The sequence below is a fragment of the Opisthocomus hoazin genome, chromosome 10 (assembly GCF_030867145.1).
Source record: "Opisthocomus hoazin isolate bOpiHoa1 chromosome 10, bOpiHoa1.hap1, whole genome shotgun sequence".
Taxonomy (NCBI): Eukaryota; Metazoa; Chordata; class Aves; order Opisthocomiformes; family Opisthocomidae; genus Opisthocomus; species Opisthocomus hoazin.
Window position 1 is genome coordinate 30,185,298 of NC_134423.1, and position 20,200 is coordinate 30,205,497.

At 41.5% G+C, this 20,200-nt stretch overlaps 1 protein-coding gene across 12 annotated transcripts in view; it reads right to left on the reverse strand.

Moving 5' to 3' along the window:
• MEGF11 (multiple EGF like domains 11) overlaps positions 1-20,200 on the reverse strand; it is a 283,040-nt gene that overhangs the window by 113,413 nt on the left and 149,427 nt on the right. For 7 of the 12 annotated variants that reach the window (XM_075431917.1, XM_075431916.1, XM_075431914.1 and 4 more), the window contains exon 7: positions 18,733-18,807. The exons of the other annotated variants lie outside the window; for them this stretch is intronic. In XM_075431917.1, the coding sequence (XP_075288032.1) occupies positions 18,733-18,807 (75 nt within the window). The remainder of the gene's footprint in view (positions 1-18,732; positions 18,808-20,200) is intronic. 12 annotated transcript variants of the gene reach the window in all.

The following is a 20,200-nucleotide window of genomic DNA, read 5'->3' on the forward strand; positions in this document are numbered from 1 at the left end:
AAAAGAACCGCTTCTTCCCCTTTGCCACTGTCCCATCCTAACGTCTACTACTTGTGTACTGCTTTTCAGCCAAATAACAACAGCTTAAAGGATGTTCTGCCCCAGTAACTGAACCTTGGAAAGATCTTACCTTTTCTAGTGTGAATTCTGTTTCCTAAGGACTTCGAGAGTGAATCAGAGTAGCAGAAGGCCTGGTGGCCTTTGAAATAGGGATGTCTTTTATATCCAAAACAGTTCAAAGGCTTGCAAAAAGCTGTGTGCAGGTATCCGCACAAGCTACTTGCCGTTCTCTTTTCTTCTAGGCATACGTGAATCTTCACACAGCCCTTTAATGTTACCTAATGTCTTCAAGATATCTTAAACACTCTGCTGTCTCTCTGTTATAAACCATTAATAGTAATGTCCCTTTCAGGCACATAAAAAGAAAGTTTTTCAAAAAAATCTCGCCCTGTGTAACCCTGTAAAAACTTGAATGTTCACTCACGAAAACCACATTGTAAGGCTCAGCAGAGTCTCTACAAAACCTTTCTTGTATTTACCAACAGAAACTAGCAAGTCTGAAATTACTAGGGAAAAAAAAGTAAAAATACTGAAATACTAGAATATTACGCCCTCTATTCACTTCACTTAGGCACTGAGGTGCAGCATGTACCATTAATAAAGAGATAATCAGAGAGGCAGACAAATACTGGGTAGCTTAAGTATCAGGAGTCAAAGCGTGGATGGATCTGTGTGGGTAGTAGGTGGCAGAGGACACGCACCCCAGCACCAAGAGTTTTGTGCAGTAAAATCCCAGCGTCCCTGGAGCAGCTCCTCAGACTGCAACGCTGCTGCAGCTCTTCCGTGCCGCTGTTGAGGACGCTAACGCTGAGAGAGCAAAGCAGCCACAGGTCTCATAACCTGATCCAGGAGTTTATACTCACATCATAGCCAGCAACAAAATGCACGAGCCCCAAGTGCTGAGCAGAAAATAAAGCAGAGGCCAGTGCCTGCCTCCCGGTAGCTTTCTCTACATGTTGGTAGGGCTCTGGTTTCATTCTGGAGAGCTAGGCAGGAAGATAAAGTCTTGTCTCATAAAGGATTGAGATTAGATGTCTAAACCTTGATATTTTATTTTGACTTCCCAACATGTCCAAATGTTGTTCACAGAAGCATAAATTAATGCCAATTTCTAAACCAGAAGTTGCTCTAAACTGGGAAATTAAACTTTTTGTTATGATGTTAAAACCAGACAACTCTTAAACTATTTTCCATTTTGAAAAACAGGATGATCAAAACTGTTCATCCTCACAATCAGTTACAGGTTTGCTGAACTGAAATGTTTTGACAAAATCACAGCTGTACGGAAGCCAGTGCTTTCGGAACAGTTTCACCCATTGTAGATTACTGCATTAAGCCATCAAATGTCAGGCAGGCAGAAAACAGTAAATTGTCACTCCACATGTTTTTTCCTTGTTGTTTACAAACAACGTGTTGGTGCCTCCTGCATTATCAGTGGGTCAGCTTCAAAGAAATTGGGAAAGTTTACAGAGCAGCTGAAGTTCCTGGAGGTTCAGCTTCACTTCTAGCAGTCCGAGAAACTGCCTACGTGAAACAGTTTTCTCTCTGGATTAATTTAATTTTTCTCTTTTTTAGTGACAACTGTCACTGGAAAGTAAAAAGCAAAACAGACATACGTGACTTCCTGGCTGGATGGCAGCAGGGAAGCGAACGGGATTTTGCTGGAAGAGAACACAGCATCTGTGCGTTAAGGTTTTTAAACGACAGAATCCCTATAAGGTTCAGATCTCTACATCTTGCTAGTGGCAGTGGAGCTATATTTTAAAAAGCCACAAGGAAAAAGAAGGTTTTCAGACAAGACCATCATCAAAATTGTCCACTGACCACGCTGTACGGTGCTCATTACAAGCACCTTGGACCAAATCCAGTGCTCACTGCAGCCAGGGAATTTCTTTCTATTGACCACAACGGTCTTTGATGGGGGCTGGCCAGCGTGGGTGAAGTTAGTGCCATCTGGAAAATGACATCGATGTCGCAACTTCTATGTTCCCTTTGCTAAGCGAGGTTCTCTGCTCGCCGATGAATATCTGAGCAGAGCAAACACTGCATGCACACATCAGATATTAAATAATCCATGAGAAGAAAATGACGTGACCCCAAAGTAGACCCCTTTCCTTGCGGATAAACAGCAACTACCCAGGGAAATGTTGCATACCGCCTGACGCTTGTGTAGATGGTGACTGTGTAGTAGCTGGTGATTTAGGAATGCTGCTGACACACATACACAAATCTGATGACACAGGAAATTAGCATCCGCTCGTCTCTCCCTCCTCCTTCAGAAGAATTTACTAAATATAGCTCACCCTTTAAATATTTAAGGATATCTGCAGAATGTTGTTGTTTTTGAAAGGGTTCTTTCCTGACTGGATTTTTCTCATCAGGCTTAGTAATCAAGTTGTTTTATTTGGAATGGGTAATTATTAGTTGAATAATTAATTATCCAGGGCACATTACTAAATAAAATTCAAAGTATGCTAGTATAATAAAATCAAAGTCAATATGCAACAATTTGGGTTCTAAATTGTGTGCTAAGATCAAAATGTGTAGGTTTTCTGCATGTTTAATAGAATTACCTCCATCATCAAAGTCCTGGACAAACACTAACTAATCCTTATGGTCCATTTATGAGCTAGAAATTATATTTTATCACCATTTCACAGAATGGAAACTGAGTCAGCCAAATTACATTAAACTATAAAGCTACCCAGAAAGTAAGTGGTAGCACTGAGATAGAACAACTCCAAGTTCTAAAGTCTAAATTTATGCTATAAATACTTTATAGTGTATTTCTTCACTACATTTGTAATTCTGTGCTGAATTAAACATGTGAAAAATGATTCTTACATGTATACAGAGATTAATTTGCAAAGTATTTTTCTGTCTCTCATCCATAATAGCAATTTAAAAGTGTAAACTTGGTACAAGCAACATCACCGGTATGCAAACTGAAGTGGCAGAAGGCTTTGTGCAGGACTTGAATGTCCTGGGAAAGGTAGCCAGCCAAGAACACCCGCTGCCTCCCGTTCAACATCCTTTCAGCCAGCTCTAGCTCGGCAAGCGACACGAAGTGACACTCGGGCCACATCTACACAGTGCTTGGCAGCGTGACTGTGGCGTGCACAGGCCTGTTGGGCTGGCTGTAATCCAGCTCTGTCAGGCAAGGAGAGCAGTGAAGCTTCAGCAAAGTTGTCTTTAACACGGGCTGGGTAAGAATCCCCTACGTACCCGTGTTGACAGCTTCACCGGTAAAGCCCTTGCTGCCCTCGGCTTCACTACTGCCAGTAATTGAAAAGGCTGGGTCAAAATAACAGGGCTGTCTGCTTCAATCACCCCTCTGATTGCAAAGTGGGTACAGCCCTAATAAATGCTTATTCAGCATAATGAGATTCTAATTAAAGATGGCTCAAACAGTAATCACTTCTTCATTTTCTCTAACTGCCATCACCCCAGCTTCCAGAGTCACAACAAGACGGAGGCTGGATGCACAGAGAAAAGGGGCACTTCTTGATCCAAGGCTTTCCCAGCAGCGTGAAGCCTACCAGGAAACCACGCAAGAGAAACTGAAGAAAATCTCAAAGTCTTTCATTTACACAGATGATATACAGCAATTCAATAAAAAGGCTCCGCTTTATGTGATTCTCTCTCCTGGTTTTACAGGTCCCAGCTCTACCGTTCTCTTTAAGGGAACACAGGATTCTCCAGCCACAGGCTGTTTCTCTGTATTTTTTTCCATCACCATTACCACTTACGTTGTTTCTTACAGACCTGTGCTGATCTCCTCACTCATTTGGGCTATAACAAAACAAAACCCAAGATAAGTTAAGCAGCATTTGCTGCAAGATCTTCCACAGACTGCTGGGACCTGCTATATTTTGTTTCCCCACTGATTGCCAGGGTAGCAGAACAGGAATTTTTGCAAGGCAAGGGACGCAAACGGCAGTAAAACTACACATACAGAGACTGCTGGAGTTTCTTCAAATATTTGTTAATTAAAATTGTTAAACATAAAAAGAATTAAGTTCCTATTGTACCAGAAGGACTAGCCCTTATAGAGACCTCATAGCTAGTAAAGTGTAAATGGTTTATTGTTCTGTAACTCACATATATGCAGACTCCTCTATTTGGCATATCCTTAGTTTCTGTCAAACTAAAAGAATTCTGACATGTTCTGTCAGGGAGCTGGTGTAAATCTTGACGAAAGCTTAAAAAAACCTCTACTGTTGACTCATTTCACTCATTCCTAGGCAGAACTAAAAGAAGGAAGACTTGAAAGCAACATTATGAGCCCAAGAATTATCCTCAACTCTTGAAAGGCACACAGAAAATTAAATTGGGGGATCAGTATTAAGGTAGTGGAAATTATTGGGTCTGTGCACTTGAAAGATTAAGAAGGTGACTTCCCACTGAGACTTGAGAACACAGGTGCACATAATTTTAAAAATCTGCATTTTTAACCTTTTAAATTTACTAGCAAAGTGAGGAAGTTGTTGAGGAACTGCAATAAACACGGCAATTCAATCAGCTTCTGCCAGACTAGATCTCACAACTTTCCAATTTGTTAACCCAACAGGTCCATCGATCGTGGAAAGACTCCCTGGCAGCTAGCAACGCCGCAGCTAAACAGAGCTGAAAGCAACACACAAGCACCTTTCAAGCAACTGCAGAACAAAATCTCTTCATTCACTGCAAAGGTGGCTCTGGCCACCAATGTTCATGGTCATTGTTGAAACCAATGCCCTGTTCTCCGCTCTTCCTCCTAGGAACTGCAAGACGACCCACGTAAAAGAGCTAAAGCCAACTTTTTAACAGCAGTCTGGAAATAGATTCGATTTTTAGAAGTCTGGTACCAGTTTCTGTAGGATTTTTAAATACAGGGCTCTACAATCAACAATTAACGAGTGACAACACTATTTTTTTAAAGTTTCTAAACACAGATTTCAAGGTGCTACTTTTGCCAGCTCCAGTCAAGTGACTTCAGGCAACTGTTAGACCTACAGACTCTTAAAACAATTATAACCTCATAATGCAAATACTCTGAATTTCATTAAAAATCAAAACACCACTTGACTGCCAAGCAACAACAAGCACATTTTATGCATAAGCTATCGAATTCCATCTTCTAAGCCTCTGAAAAAATAGCAGTTGTAGCTCATCATAGCTACACCTAGAAAGGCAATCCTGCAATTGATTTCTGCCTGCCCTCCAACAGGGGAACCTTGGTGGTGACTGTTTACATCTCACTTATGGCAACAGGACCCAGATGTGGCGTAGGGCTACCATGCTAACAGCTGTTCTATACACATAACAGATGTTACAACAAAGATGTATAAAGCACATATGCTGATTAAAATCCTGACCCACAGCCCACTGCAATGAAAGCAAAAGACACCACTTTTTCCAAATGTAGCCTTATAACTCCATTTACCTTCAATTTGTTCTGGCAACAGACCGGCTAGCTGCCACCCACAAAATACCGCCAGGCTGAATCTTAGTAAAAAAGATTTGGCACTGTCGATCCAAGTCCTTGTTTTCTCAAGTCTCAGTTATCGTAATGTTTTCCTCGTGGGAGATCTTTCCTACGTCCCATTCGGAGCACAGTTCACCCCGAGCGTAGCTGCTGGCATTCCTCCTTGCAGGTTCTGACTGCTTCAGTACATCCACCTTATTTTACACTATTTACACTAGTGCTGTAAAATTCTTTATCGATGCCAAGGTTTTACAGCTTAATTTTAAGGCACTCAACAGTTGTGCTCAGATATATCTGACAGATCCTGCATGCTATCCGTGTGTTCTCCATTGTCAGCGAGGTCAAAACTTGCTCAGCCTGCCTGAGACACAACCGTAAGTCTTTGGAATTAGGGCTTTTAACAACTCTGCTTCTCCTGATTCTTGTGCAAACCACTCGATCTGTCTTGGCATTTAAACGGAAGACATTTTTATTTGATGTTACTTTTGACTGTTCTTGGAAATATACTTCCATGCAACACTGTTACTGTAAAACACCTTAAAAAACAGGTTTACGTCTGGAAAAACTACATGAATTTGATCATATTAATCTTTTTCACTAGCATATCTGGCAACGATACTCTGATAATTAGCAATGATCTAAATAATACATCAGTCAAATCCACAGACCAGTTAATTTCAGCTTCAAAACCCAGGAATGCTTGGTGCTGTTTTCCTATCAGCATTTCCCACCCCTTTAAAGAAGAAAATACTTCCTGCTTTACAAAGGACCTTAACTAAATTTAATTTATAGCAATCATAATCAAATAGCTGAGGGCTTTTTCCCCCCCTAAATATTGTAAGTTAGACATAGTGGAGCAGTTAAGATTTTTATTAGATTTTGATCTTGCATTTTGTGAAGACTGGAGGAATTATTTTTTACTGAGATGGATTTCCCAGGTTATCAACTACTTACCGCACTCTAACATAGGGAAAGGTATTCCCGAGAAAAATAAGGAGATTAAAAATATAGTAATAAAGGTGCCAGAGCTTACACAAATAATGTGCATTACAATTCACAGTAGGCTAATCAAAAGCCATTGTGCAACCCTTGGAAAGTATGCTGTGACATTAGGAGCTACCGGCAAGCCTGACGGCAGAAAACAATAGCAAAGCTTTTCTCAGGGGAACGCTTGCACACTCTGTTCTTCAATCTCACTGGGGCATACAAATTTTTGAGAAAAGCTCAGAGCCATTCTTCTTGAATAGCTGGTCCTAAAGGTCTGCCATTCATCTATAAAAAAACAAAAATAAATGCCTGAGATATCCTCAAACCAGGTGGTGACGAGGTTTATGTTTGTACGCGCAGACTGGCTAAGGACTATTTACAGAGTAATTGCCTTAGATCACTTTGTTACCCATTTGTCTACCTGTAAGGTTTTCCACATACAAGATTTTATAAGTGACCAACTCTTTCTAGCCATCTAATCTTCATATGAATTTGATATAATTGGAAAATGAGTTTACCACTAATGATTAGTAAAAGCATATTACATTGTACAGCACTGCCAGGTCCCAGCCACACATGTACCCTAACCAGTCATCCTTTTATCATGGTATGAAAGCTCAGAGCGAATATTTGGCTGTAGGCTGAAGAAGCCGCAGGAGTACAAAGACCCGAAGTATTCCTGCACTTTGATGCTGCTCTCCTCTACTGCGTGTGAGCAAGCAGAACAGGAGGAAGAAAACATCGGATGGAAAGTATTCAACAGAGAAAAGCAAATCCTTAATATTAGGAGGAAAGAAGGAGCAAATGTATGAAAGGAAAGAACAAAGAGGGAAATATCATAGAAGAAAGAAAATAAAACTGCATAAAATCCAGAAATGACAGAGAGAGAAATAAACAGCCGAAAGGAAAAAAGACGTACACTCCTGCTGTCTTTGCAAAGAGCGTTACCAAGCACTCCCTGCTTTAGTGTCCCACATAATACGTCCCTGAAAATACCGAAGGTCGCCAGCATATTACAGGAAGTAGCCAGCAATGAGCAGCCCATTGCAACCACCACAGAAATGATCAATTTGTTTATCCTTATTAACCGAAAACAGAAAACAATGTGATCAGGGGATGGGCTACAACTTGCTCCCCAAGGCTTTCATTCCCCCGCTGCTTCCTCTCCCCAGCGACAGGCACAGGACTCCTGCTTGTCACTCCTGGACAGGCAGGGAATAATGACTAACTGGAATAAAACAAATAACTGCTTCTTGCACACACAACGTCTAAGGTCTGATTTTCTGGGAGCTGCATTAGCAGGGTTTTATAGGTCAACTTTCAAAACTCAGGACAGCATTAAAAAACTGACAAATGCCTCTTGGTCATGTCTATGTTGTCACAGTTATTGAGGCCTCTGGAGAGAGTGTCAAAGAAATAAAGCAAATTTCTTTTTTGCTTAATTTGTGTCAATTGATTTCCTATTTTTAATTAATAATTCTAATTATGATGCAGCAAATTTACCCAACAGACACAACTAGTTTAATCAGCACGTATCGATTGTAACAGTAGAATTATCCCAATGTTCCTGACACCATTGATTTTCTGTTGCGCGACTACAAGAAAACAGAAGCTGGACTGACTCTGTTGTCAGCCCACTGAGCCGATGATCCCTACGCTACGAGCTGGTGCTCTGACCTTACAAACACAGATATTATCTACGACTTCAGCACTTCAGAGGCGGAATCTAATGATGAAGTTATGACACAAATAAGAGGGTTTAGTCATAGCAATAGCAGAAGGAAAGTAATGCTGGTAGACACTGATTTGAAGAAAAAAGCAAATGGTAAGTCAGTAGTTAGAAAAGTCTTTGTAAAACTGAGTTAAATAATTTCCTTTAAATTCCTGATTTGTACTCATTTTGGACAGCCCCAAAACATCTATTTATTTTTAAGCACATGCTCAAATATCGGTGGTAAGCACTTCAGTACATTTTTGAGCCTGAGTCTAGCATTTTTCCCTACTTTTTTTTTCAATAGCTCACCTACGAAGGAGCTCACAGGGGCAGCGGGATGGACAGGCCATTGACACCCGCTCACATACAGCCAGTGCTCACTCTGATGTCACCGTGTGAGTGTCCCCATCAGCATCCCACTGCTGGCTCCAGACCCAGTGCACTAGCAGTGAGAAAGAAAAGGGAATTCACAGAGCAGGCGTAGTGTGGCCCACGCTACTGTTCAGCCCTTTGGCGAAAGGCATTGTGAATTCCCGCAATTCTTTGCTCATCAACCTCCAGATTCTGCAGAAACGATGCAAAAAGCCACCTGTAGTGGCACAGAGAATTTTTAACCATTTGCAACTTCAATGCTCCAGCTCTGAAAGCACAGAAAAGCTTTGCAGTGAATCTGCTCTCCGGTGCACACCTCCGCAGGGACCTCCGCTTTGCTGAACAGCATCGGAGCACGAAGGTGCGGCACACAGAACGTCTGCCACGGAATGAGCGGCCCAGTTTATGGTGTGGAGCAACCGATAGTTCTCACCTCCGATTGCCTCACTTAACAACCTATTTGTAGTAAAGAAATCAAAAGCTTTGGAATCCAGAGGAAAAAGGCAACTTCTCAGCAGCAGCAGAGAATGCGCATGTACAACGACACAGACTGTAACTGAGGTGGGCTTGAACCAAACCTCTGGACCCAAGCTGTTCCCAGGTTTGTCTGCAAATACGCAATGAGGTCTGAATGCTGGCCCAAATACCATTACAGGATGCAAAAGTAAAAACAGTGTGCACGCTACCGCCTGAGTGCAATGTAAAGGCCAAGTCATGGCACACCGTTCACCGTAGGGAACGCAGTTCAGAACATTCTTTTACCTGAAATGCAGGGAGGAACAGCCTAGGATTGGGACCAGCTTTTGCAGAGAGGTGTGAAAGGGAAAGAGTGATTTTCAATCTGCTTATTTCATTGCAGAGCTAATCATAGTTTAGTGGAAGATAATTTACCAAGTTTCCTCTTATTTGGTTTTTCACAATAGCTGACAATGCAAGCGGATTTAGCAGAAAAGCTGCTGTGGTAGAGGTGAAATCACTAGAAATGGAACAAATACAATTTTTCCTATAGCTGTTAATTCATATTAAACATTTTCTGTTTCTGCTTACTCAAACTATCATGTGTCAGTCATAAACATGTGATTATACTAGTTAGCTTTTTGGCTAAAATATTTGGAACAGTAAAATTGATAGATAATTACAGTAACAGTTATTTGTTCCCTGCCAAATCTGCAGTAAGGCATGCCTGCCTGCAGAGTTACGTCTTTTTAAGCACAAAAAGATAAGCAGTACACATCATAGACTTTGAATAATGAGAAAGATTTCCTATGGCCAGCATTTCAGAAGTGGAAACAGACTGTGGTTTGATACAAACCATATCTATTTATGTAAAATGGGATTTTAATTGGAGCTACTTATCCCCGTGATATAAATGAGGCAATGAAAAATGATTGATGCAGTCTGGTAATTATTGTTATACCACCTTGCAAACTACAACAAAAAAATCTTTCATGTACATAATGGCTGTTTAAATTTTAATATCATACAGAACTCCACTTCAGTAGGCAAAATATTAATGCTACATTTCGGGCAATATTTATATTTAAATACAAACAATATTTAACTGAAAAATCAGAATACGTGAGGAATGCTGGGTGGATTTATTTAAGTAATAAATAGATCTATTTTGGAAACATACAAAAGAAACTAAAAAATGCATTAGCTAGTTATTTTTTGCAGTGGGAAAGTACAAGCATGACACAGCACAAACTCATTGTCTCCCCAATAAGAAAAGTGGCAGTAAGTATGACGGCGTAGATATATGCGGTCTCATAGTAGTCACTGTTGCTGCTTCTTTATTTCTACCTAACAAAGGTTAAGAGTGCAAAAACAGTTTCTGTTCATTATTATAAAGAACGAATAGCGATATAAATTCTTAATAATTGTTATACCTATGGGGGAAGTAAAGCAATTCTGCTCATTTAAATGAAATGAAAGTTGGGCACTGAAGCCATCCTTCTCTCCTTCTCCAGCTCTGGAACAATGCTCCACCAGAATGTGAACACGCACCGGGTCTCTCCATCACAGCTATTTCAGCCTTTCCGGAAAACTGAACAGCCAATACGGCTCAAAGAGGCTGCTACAGAGTACAAGGCTCGAGCAGTGCAGAGACACCAAATGCAATAGTCCTACCAGAGATAAGTCTTCTCATGACAGAAGAAACTGCAGAAAAGACTCTGTCTATACCATCAACTAATGCGTCATTTGTCAGAAAAGAAATGTCTAGGCTGTCTTGAAAAAAATGCCAAGAAGTTGCTTGTAACAGAGGAGTGTATTGAATAAAAGACCAGAACAATCAAGACTTTCTGTGGTTATAATCTCATTTGTGCATTGACAGTATTTCAGTCAATAGAGTGTCACACACTAGCTAAGACTTGTATCGTAAAAATGTTTGGACCATCGTATCAAATTTCATAGCTGATGCCCTACAAGGTCAGAGAATGGAATCATTATTCTTAATAGCGTGATTGATCATAAATCCAGCAAAATCAACTTTTCGTTTGGTGTCTTCTAAAATGAAAAATGGAAAAAAATATGCAATTCATACGTATTATCATTTCTAGCAACCAGATCACATTGCATCAGGAAAATCAGTGGCCATCTCTGCACATAAAACATGATCACTCTTTTACTGAAATCAGTCGCAAGCCCTCACTCTCTCTTAGGGAAGCAGGGAGTAATGAAGTGGAACCGTCAGGTTTTGCAGGGGCCAGTTCGTAATTCTGTGCAGCTCGGGATGCAGATGACCACCTCCTGCATGTTACCATCGGACCAAGGAAATGCAAGGGCAGAAAAGGAAGCTTAGCTTATTCTCCCCCGTTTTACCAGCTGCAGTTCAATCTATGCAGTGAGAGCTTTTCAACAGGGCTGTTGACCAGGGAACAGGAGTAGTTGGTCTTAAACCACGACAGGAACTCATTGCACTGCAATTTTTTGTATGGCATTGCAGGCTTCAGAATAGAATTGAACGGTTTGGCTTTTGAGCCCCTTTCCATTGTAAATGCAATATTAATGAACTGTATTGAGCTTACCCAAACAATAACAGTGATAGGAATAAAAAGAACCCTCTGATTGTCCTAATTCTACATCGACCTTCCTAACACAGCTTTATTCAGCCAACAAAAAAGAGGAAAAATATCCAAAGTAGAAGACATTAACAAATTGTAAAACATGGATCAAGGGCATTTCTCTTAAATCCCTGATCTGATCAGTCCAAGATATGTCCCTCTCATACGCCAGCAATCACCTGGATCCAGGGTTAGCAACTCACTCTAATTATAAAGATGTTGAGCAGTGATTTTTTTTAAAGTGAGAGTTAAGCTGAGAAGAGCTTCTTGACTAGAAGCCAGTGTGCTCAATCAATTAACTCATCGTAAGAGAAGAAAACCCCGATCAAGGGGGGAATGCGTATGCGAGGCTGATCATTAGTACAACTGAACCGTCACCTCGGTGTAGGCTGGAATGTGGCCATCTAAGTAGATTGATGGATGAATTTTGCTCAGCAGAGAGCAGCCCGCAGTGAATTGCTGATAAGATCTCAAAATAAATCTTACAATATTAGAAGCTAAGGTGGAACTGCAGGCTCTGCAGGCTTGCTGTAGCTCACAAGCTAAGCAGGTCCCCGGTCTACCTAGCCTCAGGGGGCTTTCCTGGTCTGAAAGAGGTTCTTCTCCCCATGTTTCTGGTATGTCTGTACAGTGTCAATGAGGTGCTATACAGCAGCTCATGAAAACTGGGAGTGGAGTGAGTTTAACAAGCCTGGAAAGATGAGGATGAGTTTTGTGTGACTCAAAGATGCTGATTTCCCCTGTAACTACTGATTTTCTAGATGACAACTTAATGTCTGCCAATTAAAGGAAGGAGAGACTCTGACCAGAACGACTGCAATTGAAAGCAAAAAGGCAATAGTGGGATGTAAGGGAAATAAGGATCAAACTGTCCGGCCGGATGGTTTCTGGGTTCATAAAGACTGTGATAACTACTGACCTGCAGAGTGCACACAAAGAGGAGATGGATGCCATACAGCTCTACTGATAAGCGTCTCTTTACTGTGTTAAACTATTTCAGTCCTCAGTATACAGAGGCATTTTAGTCTAGGCTCCTTCAGTAGAAGGAGAGACAACGAAACCACCAATCCTCTTAGCACACAGAGCCAAACCCTAAGCGGAGTGGAAAAATCATTGTGAACTCAATAGGTGCCCGCAAAATCCTAAGAAAGAGGAGGCCTGGACTGCTGCCATGATGCTCTGGCTTGCTAGCTGCAGTGATGTGACTCTGGATTCAAAAATCAGTGTGTAATTCCTGAGAAGACATGCGAACTTCCTTCATTCCTTGCTTAGAAAGGAAGTTTGTGCTGTAAGAGACACCAGGCTCATCTGTGACTATTGCACAACCAAAGGAACGGCCTCACAAATGATTATAAAAATCATCATTTAACTTCTGTGGGAGTTCAAAGACTCACAGATTTGCACTATTCTGAAAAGGCCTGAGCTGTGAGAGTCAAATTGTCTCCTCTTGTCACTTTACTGCAAACAGATATTCATTGGAATAGGACATCCAAACAGAGATTTTTTTTCCCCAATATTGTGTCCTTGATAAGATTTACACTGGGTGATTTCTGTCTGGCATGGACAAAGCTCCCACATCTGCCTCAATAGTACAGTGCATTCTCATTAAGACTGTGGGTAGTGAGTTGGCTTTTTACATCACGTAAAATCCATAAACCAAAATCATTTACGCAGCTGCCCACTAAACCTCACACCCTTTTAAAGGCATGGTGAGATCTTCCCCAAACCTTTGTAATATTTCTGTTCCACGAGTTTTTAGTATTGGTGATAGATGGCCAACCTGAGAGCAAGAGGAAGAGCATCTCTTAACTTATCCACGAAGCTTGAGCTAACACAACGAGTAAAAGCATAGAAGAGTCCTCACAGTTATGTCTCCCTTAAGGAGTGTCCTTAAGCTGCAAGGAAAGACAATGGCACGATGATTCATACGGCTGCAAAGCTCAATGTAAACCTCACTAAACAAATTAAAATCTTTCCACTGACCCAAGCTGGCTCTCTCTTAAAACCAAAACACTGAACTGAATTCAAATGCAGGGAAACGAGGTGCTGATTTTTTTCTCGAAATCATGCTGGAGTCCATCCTGCACTTCAGGGGTCTTAAAGCCCGGTGTCTGCTGTCTCCTCTCATGCTGTCTTCTCACCTCTGAGAGATACCTCATCAGCAGAAAAGGTATCACATTTGTTCTTCATCACTTCTTGCCTATAGAAATTCTCCTCTGCTGCAGCAGATGAGAAACTTGGCAGCGGGGAGGCAGCAGGTGTGCTGAATGCTGCTCTCATCAGCCCTGACACTGACTACTCTGCCTCATTAGTTATAACCATATCAGTAAACCAACCAGGACACGGGGCCAATATTAGCATGTGACTGCCCAGAATACTCAACTGATATCACACTGTTAGGCCAGCATGAAATAGTGCGTCTTCAAATCATGTCCAGGTGCCACGCAGGAGTTAGCAGAGCCCAGGGACTAATCCCAGTGGGCAGGTGGGATGCAGCCCGTTTGTTTGAGAGAACGCTACATTTGAGCTGCATGGACATGACCGAGGCTCTGCCAGTTAACCTCAGGGTCAGAAAACCACCTGGCCCAACGACATACCTACTGCTTCCTTGGATCTCTGTGTTTGGCAAACCCTGTCATCTCCCGCCTGATACCCAGAACTTTCAGTTCTCAGAGCCCAGGCTGCCTACAAAAAGAAACAGACTCCCTTGCAGATAATGTGGAGATAAATTTCATCCTCCCTCCAGAAATGTTAAAATAATTTGTCAGATGGTCTAGATCACTCTGTGTGAATGCTGTGTCCTCATCACTACTCGCCACTCTGCCAGTTTTTCTGTCATTCACAAATTTATCTGCAGTGATTTTATATTTACTTCTAGATCATTTATGTAAATATTGATAGGAATGAGTCTAATACCAGAAGCCCATCAAAAAAAAACATTTGATGGTTATTCCACATTGACAGCTGCTTTTTGAGATCTGTCATTTAGCTCGTATTCAAATTTTTAATATATGTTATTGATAATTGCATGGTGGTAATTTTTTGATCAGAATATCCTTCAGAACTGAATCAAACATGTTACAAAAAATTATTATATTTGCACAGTTACCCTAATGAAATCAGCAACTACATCTGTGATCTCATCAAAGAATGAAATCAAGTTTGTGTAGAAAGACCAATTTCTTGTGAAAAATGCAATCTCATTTTAACTCCTATCTTTTAATTTTTCATTTCTTGAAACCAATCAGCACCATAATTTATTGGTTTTTGTCCTGGAGTTAACAACATCTTGTCCCAAATCTGCTCAGGATTGTGAAAACATGCAAGTTTTCCTTTGTTTTTTATTAAAGACACTTTCTAAAATTGGAGGACACTCTGGAGGAAAAAGACCGAGAACTTGCAATAGAGGCATCCAGAATAGTGACTTAGTTGCTGGGCTGGCATATCAAGACACCCCAGGGGGAAGAAGGAATATCTGAGTCATCCTCAAAACTCTCCCTTTGCCAGGTCTCCAGCGCAAATCGAAGAGCGATAGGGAATTGTTCACTTGCTGCTGCAACACGGGCAGAGATGGATTGCAAGCTGCACAGCAGTACGCAGGCCTCTCGCTCTGCGGCAGGGCTCGTCGGGAGGGACAGGCGGACCTCTCTGCTCTGAGGGCAGGGTGGAGAAGTAATAGCGTAGGTTCCTGATATGCGCATTAGCAGCAAAGTAGCTACTGCTTTTTTCTCCAGCTCACTCTCACCCCATCCTGTTTTCACAAAGGAATATGATTAAGATGTAAGTTATTTAGATTCATTTTTAGTATCTCCTGATCAAAAAGTGGAAGCTTAAATAGCATGTAAGAAATGACTTTTTGATATCAAAGAGAGAGAAAGAAGAACAAATAGTTCAATTTGCTTCTTGTCTTTCTTGGCTTGGGATTTTGAAGCAGATGTTCATATGCAAACACAAAAAAACCCATCTTCAGTCCAAGTCTGAGCACATACCGCATGGTTCAGAGAGAAGATGTGTAGTGAGGACTACAGCAGCATGCTCCCTGCCTGCACTGTCACAAGAACATCACAGGCAATGACCTATGTAACTTGTCAGAATGTGGGACCGAAAAAAAGAGAGATCTTTAAAAAGGAACAAAACACTTGAAGTAACTCTTACTCATAAAATACGTGTAAGTATGCTATCTCAAACATATCCATAGATCTGAAAAATAGGAAAAACACAGACTATTATAGTAAGATTTTAATGATGATCTTCAGAGACAAAAAACCAAGCAATGTTAAAAGAAAGGGGCTGATTTCTGGATCTTAAACTGATGAGACCACAGACTAGCACATGCAAAGCCTCTGATTACTCACAGATAGGGGAAACCGACTCCTCATACCAGCCAAATTCAAAAGGGCTGAAATGTCAGATTTTCAAGATGATTTTGATTATTTTTGGTCTGTGTATGTGTTGAGGAATGAGAGATGAATTGTGGTAACCCAAGCCAGACACCAGGGAAAAACCCAACCAGCAAGGAATCAATCAAACAGGAGGAGGTGTGATGTGTTACACATTCGCTTTAATGCATAACCTGAGAGAAAAGGTCCATCGTAGCAAATACCACCAACCTTCCGCCTCCCCGAGGGAGAGGCCCACTGCTGGCCAGCAGAACCTCCCTGTCGTCCCAAACTGCTTCCAAAGCAGGCAGTGAGTTAAACTGCTTGGAAAGAGCAAACTGCCTTGCCTCACTATTGCCCAGGAAGAGAACTGGCACGAGCGCAGGCACAGGCTGAGAGCTTTCAAAGAGTAATCTCACCCTGTTCCCTTCAACCATGGAATCATCATAGATGGACATTATCACTGATCCTCATATTTTCTATGGGTTTATGATTTTTAAAATGTTTTTTATACATTTAATCTCCACTTCTTTTACAAGAACCTCAGGAAGACCCCCAGAAACACTTGCCAGCTGTTCATGATGAAGATGGAAGGGGAAGTAGTCTGTGAATATTCACAAGTAAAAAGACTTAAGGTTTGGATACAAACCTGGGATGCTCGAACCCACAGCAAGACACTTCTTGAACTCCTACCATTTGAAAGCCTGTTCATGTAAGCATGGCTAGAGATCCAGACTACACAGGCATGTTACACGTGTACATATACGCATCCTAATGGATTTCTTGGAGACACTGCCAGTTACCTCACTGGCTATGCTCCTGTGGAAGCCAAAATGTGTCCCGGAGACACACTCTTATAGGATCCAAGCACACCTCGTGCACCTATGTCCTTAGACCTTGGAAAGGTCTAGTCACAGCAATTGCATTCACCATCATATCGTGTCATAGGCCAAATACCTCTTCCATGCTTGCTTCTAGATACGTTTGGGTGTCATACAGGAAATTAAAACATTTTAAAATGTCTCTGTGCTTAGACTTGTATTGGTAGACCAGTATTTGCTATGCATTAACTGAGCATAAGCTGAGTGCAAAATCTGTCCCTTCATACAATGGGATATTATTGGCATTGGGCCCAGATGAGAACAAAATAAACAATTGTCTGAATTCAATCAGTTGGTGTCAGTTGACAGTGCAAGAAGTCTTTATGCAGGTATTTATTTGTCCCGGCAACAACAAGAATACTGGACTGCATATCCAGGAGACAAGAGAGCACCTTGTCACTCAAGCACATCTAACAAGGGAATCACTACTTGGTACAGACATGTAAATGCCAAGTGCTTAGTCTGGTTATTACTGTAGATTCCGTTTTTACAACCTCTTGTTTTTCAAATGGTCTCTTAGTTGATTTTTAATTATATTTGTCAATGACATTTAACTACACGTACTTTGTAAATATAGCCACACTTATGACAAAATATATTAAAGGAGAAAATATCGATACATTAGAGGTACTATCTTCACAGACTGCACTGAGAAGAAATTCTAGTGCTTTCATTAGATGTTTTGCATAAGGAAGAGATATCAAATTCATTCTTGGTATAAGTGGGTGCAGTTCTACCACCGGCAGCTGATGCCAGCCGGTTTGGTCCTCACGGAGTTAACAATACACATGACCAACCCATCAGTACGGAGGAGCACTGCTCCCTCCTGACAGTCACCAAAATGGAACGGGAATGTACCTAAACCAGTCATGGCAGGGTCACTAGCTCAGCTGGCCGCAGGATGATTCAAAGCAACTTCTAATCCACCTCAGCACAGCTGGGGAGTCAATGGTTGCTGAAAATAATGTACTGCAACACTTTTCACTTCTACTATTGGCATTACTTATTACAAGGGGCAAAATACAACGCCAAAGTATTACTTAACCTAAAACATACACAACTCCGAGATTCTTTAAGAAACAACTCACAGCTATCTCGCAGATCAAGACAGCAGACCAAACCTTAGGAAGGTAAGTGCCTTGTCTAACTGAAGCTGAGAGATATGCCCAAGGAAATCTAAATGGTGTTACTTAGCTTTTGCCTAAGTAGAGAGTGAGAAAAAACTGAGTAATAATTTCCAAATCTGGGCCTTGAGTAATTACTCAGGTTGAAATTTGGCCAGGACGTACTGACCAAGTGCAAGTGGTTTAACATACGGCTCCACAAGGTCTTTAGTGATCAGAAGGAGTCAGGACATCTCTTGTACCTCAGCAACACCATGCTAGGGAAAAGCAGAAGGCAATCCACCTTGTGTCACCAATGTGGTGTTTTGCAGGCGTCAAACCGCACAGCCTGAGCATCAGACAGGACTGCAGCACATGGTGCAGCATCAAAAGACATAGCACTATAAATTGTATCCATCCAGTTGCCTAAAACACTGGTTTGGGATGGGTTTAAATAGTTAGAACTCAGTTAAAAACAACAAGTGACAAAATCCTGGGAAGCCTGAAGCACTGTATGAAACTATCCAATTCCCTTGAGTTCCTGGGGCAGTGCAGGGTTCAGCATCCCTCAGGTTTGGGGTCCAAAGGATTATGTGCCATTCAGGAGAGAAACCATGCACAGGCAAAGGCTGGAACCAGCATCCTCAGATCCCACCACCCAAGGCACCCTACATCAGCCATCAGATTTGTTTGAAACCACTCACTGTTGTAGCTGCCGTTCCCACTAGGCTCTGCCGGTGCGGTGCTGTGCTGCCCCGGCCCTTCAGAGGTGGCCCTTCCTGACACGGAACGGGGAGAAGAAGGGAGGGACGAAACAAAGAAAGGGAGGAAGAGGACATGGAGAGTAAATGAAGGGAAAGGGAGCATCTGTAACCGAACTCTTCCAACAGCTTTGTTACACACATACACTGAGCGCAGGTGGGGCCTGCCACTGACAGCTTTGCCGTGGCCCTAGCTGGCTCCGGGTCAGGCGTGCAGACGCCGTTTCACACCAAAGCAGGTTCAGGCTCCAGAGCAGGCACCCGGCGTGGTTTTGCAGGCTGTCCTTCACCTGCAGTCACAGACAGCTGGAAATTTCAACAAACTTGCACTACAAAAATTATTTTCCTCTTTTCGCTTCCATTGGAAATGCCTCTTTCAATTGCAAAAAAAAAAGTATTTCTGACTGAAAAATTCAATTTCACTTTTTTAACAAGAAGTCAATGTTTTTTCTGCCAAAAGCAATTTTTTCCCAAAAAATTCAATTCCCCGTAGGAACAACACTGTGATAAAATTTATAAATGAGTGCTATTGATATATTTTACAGAAAATCAGGATTATAACTTGAAAAATGCCACTTCATGTGCATTTTTGGAAACACTGTATAGCCTCATTGAAGTCAGCAGGATAATGACAGGTGAAGGCCTGCACACGTTCACTTCAACTTGTATTTGCTTACAATTCACACATATCTTTACATGGACAGGATGTCATATTGTCATTAGCAAGACTGTAATTTCATTAACAGTTACAGAAGCAGTGGAAAACACTGGAAAAACAGAATTTCGTATTTATCCAATTACCAAGCTGAACAATTATGGCAGAGGCATAGTGCTTTTGCTGTGGAAGAACTTGATTTCTTTATGTTGTAGAACTCATAAAAACCACAGGACTGGGGAATGACTATATTGATCTTGGATAAGATTCACTCCTGTGCAGAGATCCAGCACAAGCCAGTATATCACACAGATTTTGTTTAAGCCCCATACTGAGGGATAAAGTGGCACGCAAATCACACATTATTGTTATAATAATGCTTTGTTCCTAAATATTGCTGCTCCTGAGTAGACTACAAAATTCTTTCAGACATTAGCAAAATGATCCCCATTCTGCAAACAGGAAAACCTAGAGAGCGATAGGAGATGTGGCTTGCCCAAGGTCACCCCTCAGGGAAGCAGAAGAGCTGGGATACATCCAGGTGCCAGAGCAGAGATCTGTCTTCTGTCCGGTGCCCTTGTATGCGGTACAAACATACAGCCGATGACAGCTTTTGCCCCACAAAATGTCTTATCTAAAATGCCTCTTGTAAAATCTGCTTGCACAATGGGAGCTGAGTGTTCATCACAAAAGGCATTCATTAATTCATGCCATTTATTTTAATTTCAAAGAAACCTGATTTAATTAGGTGTGATA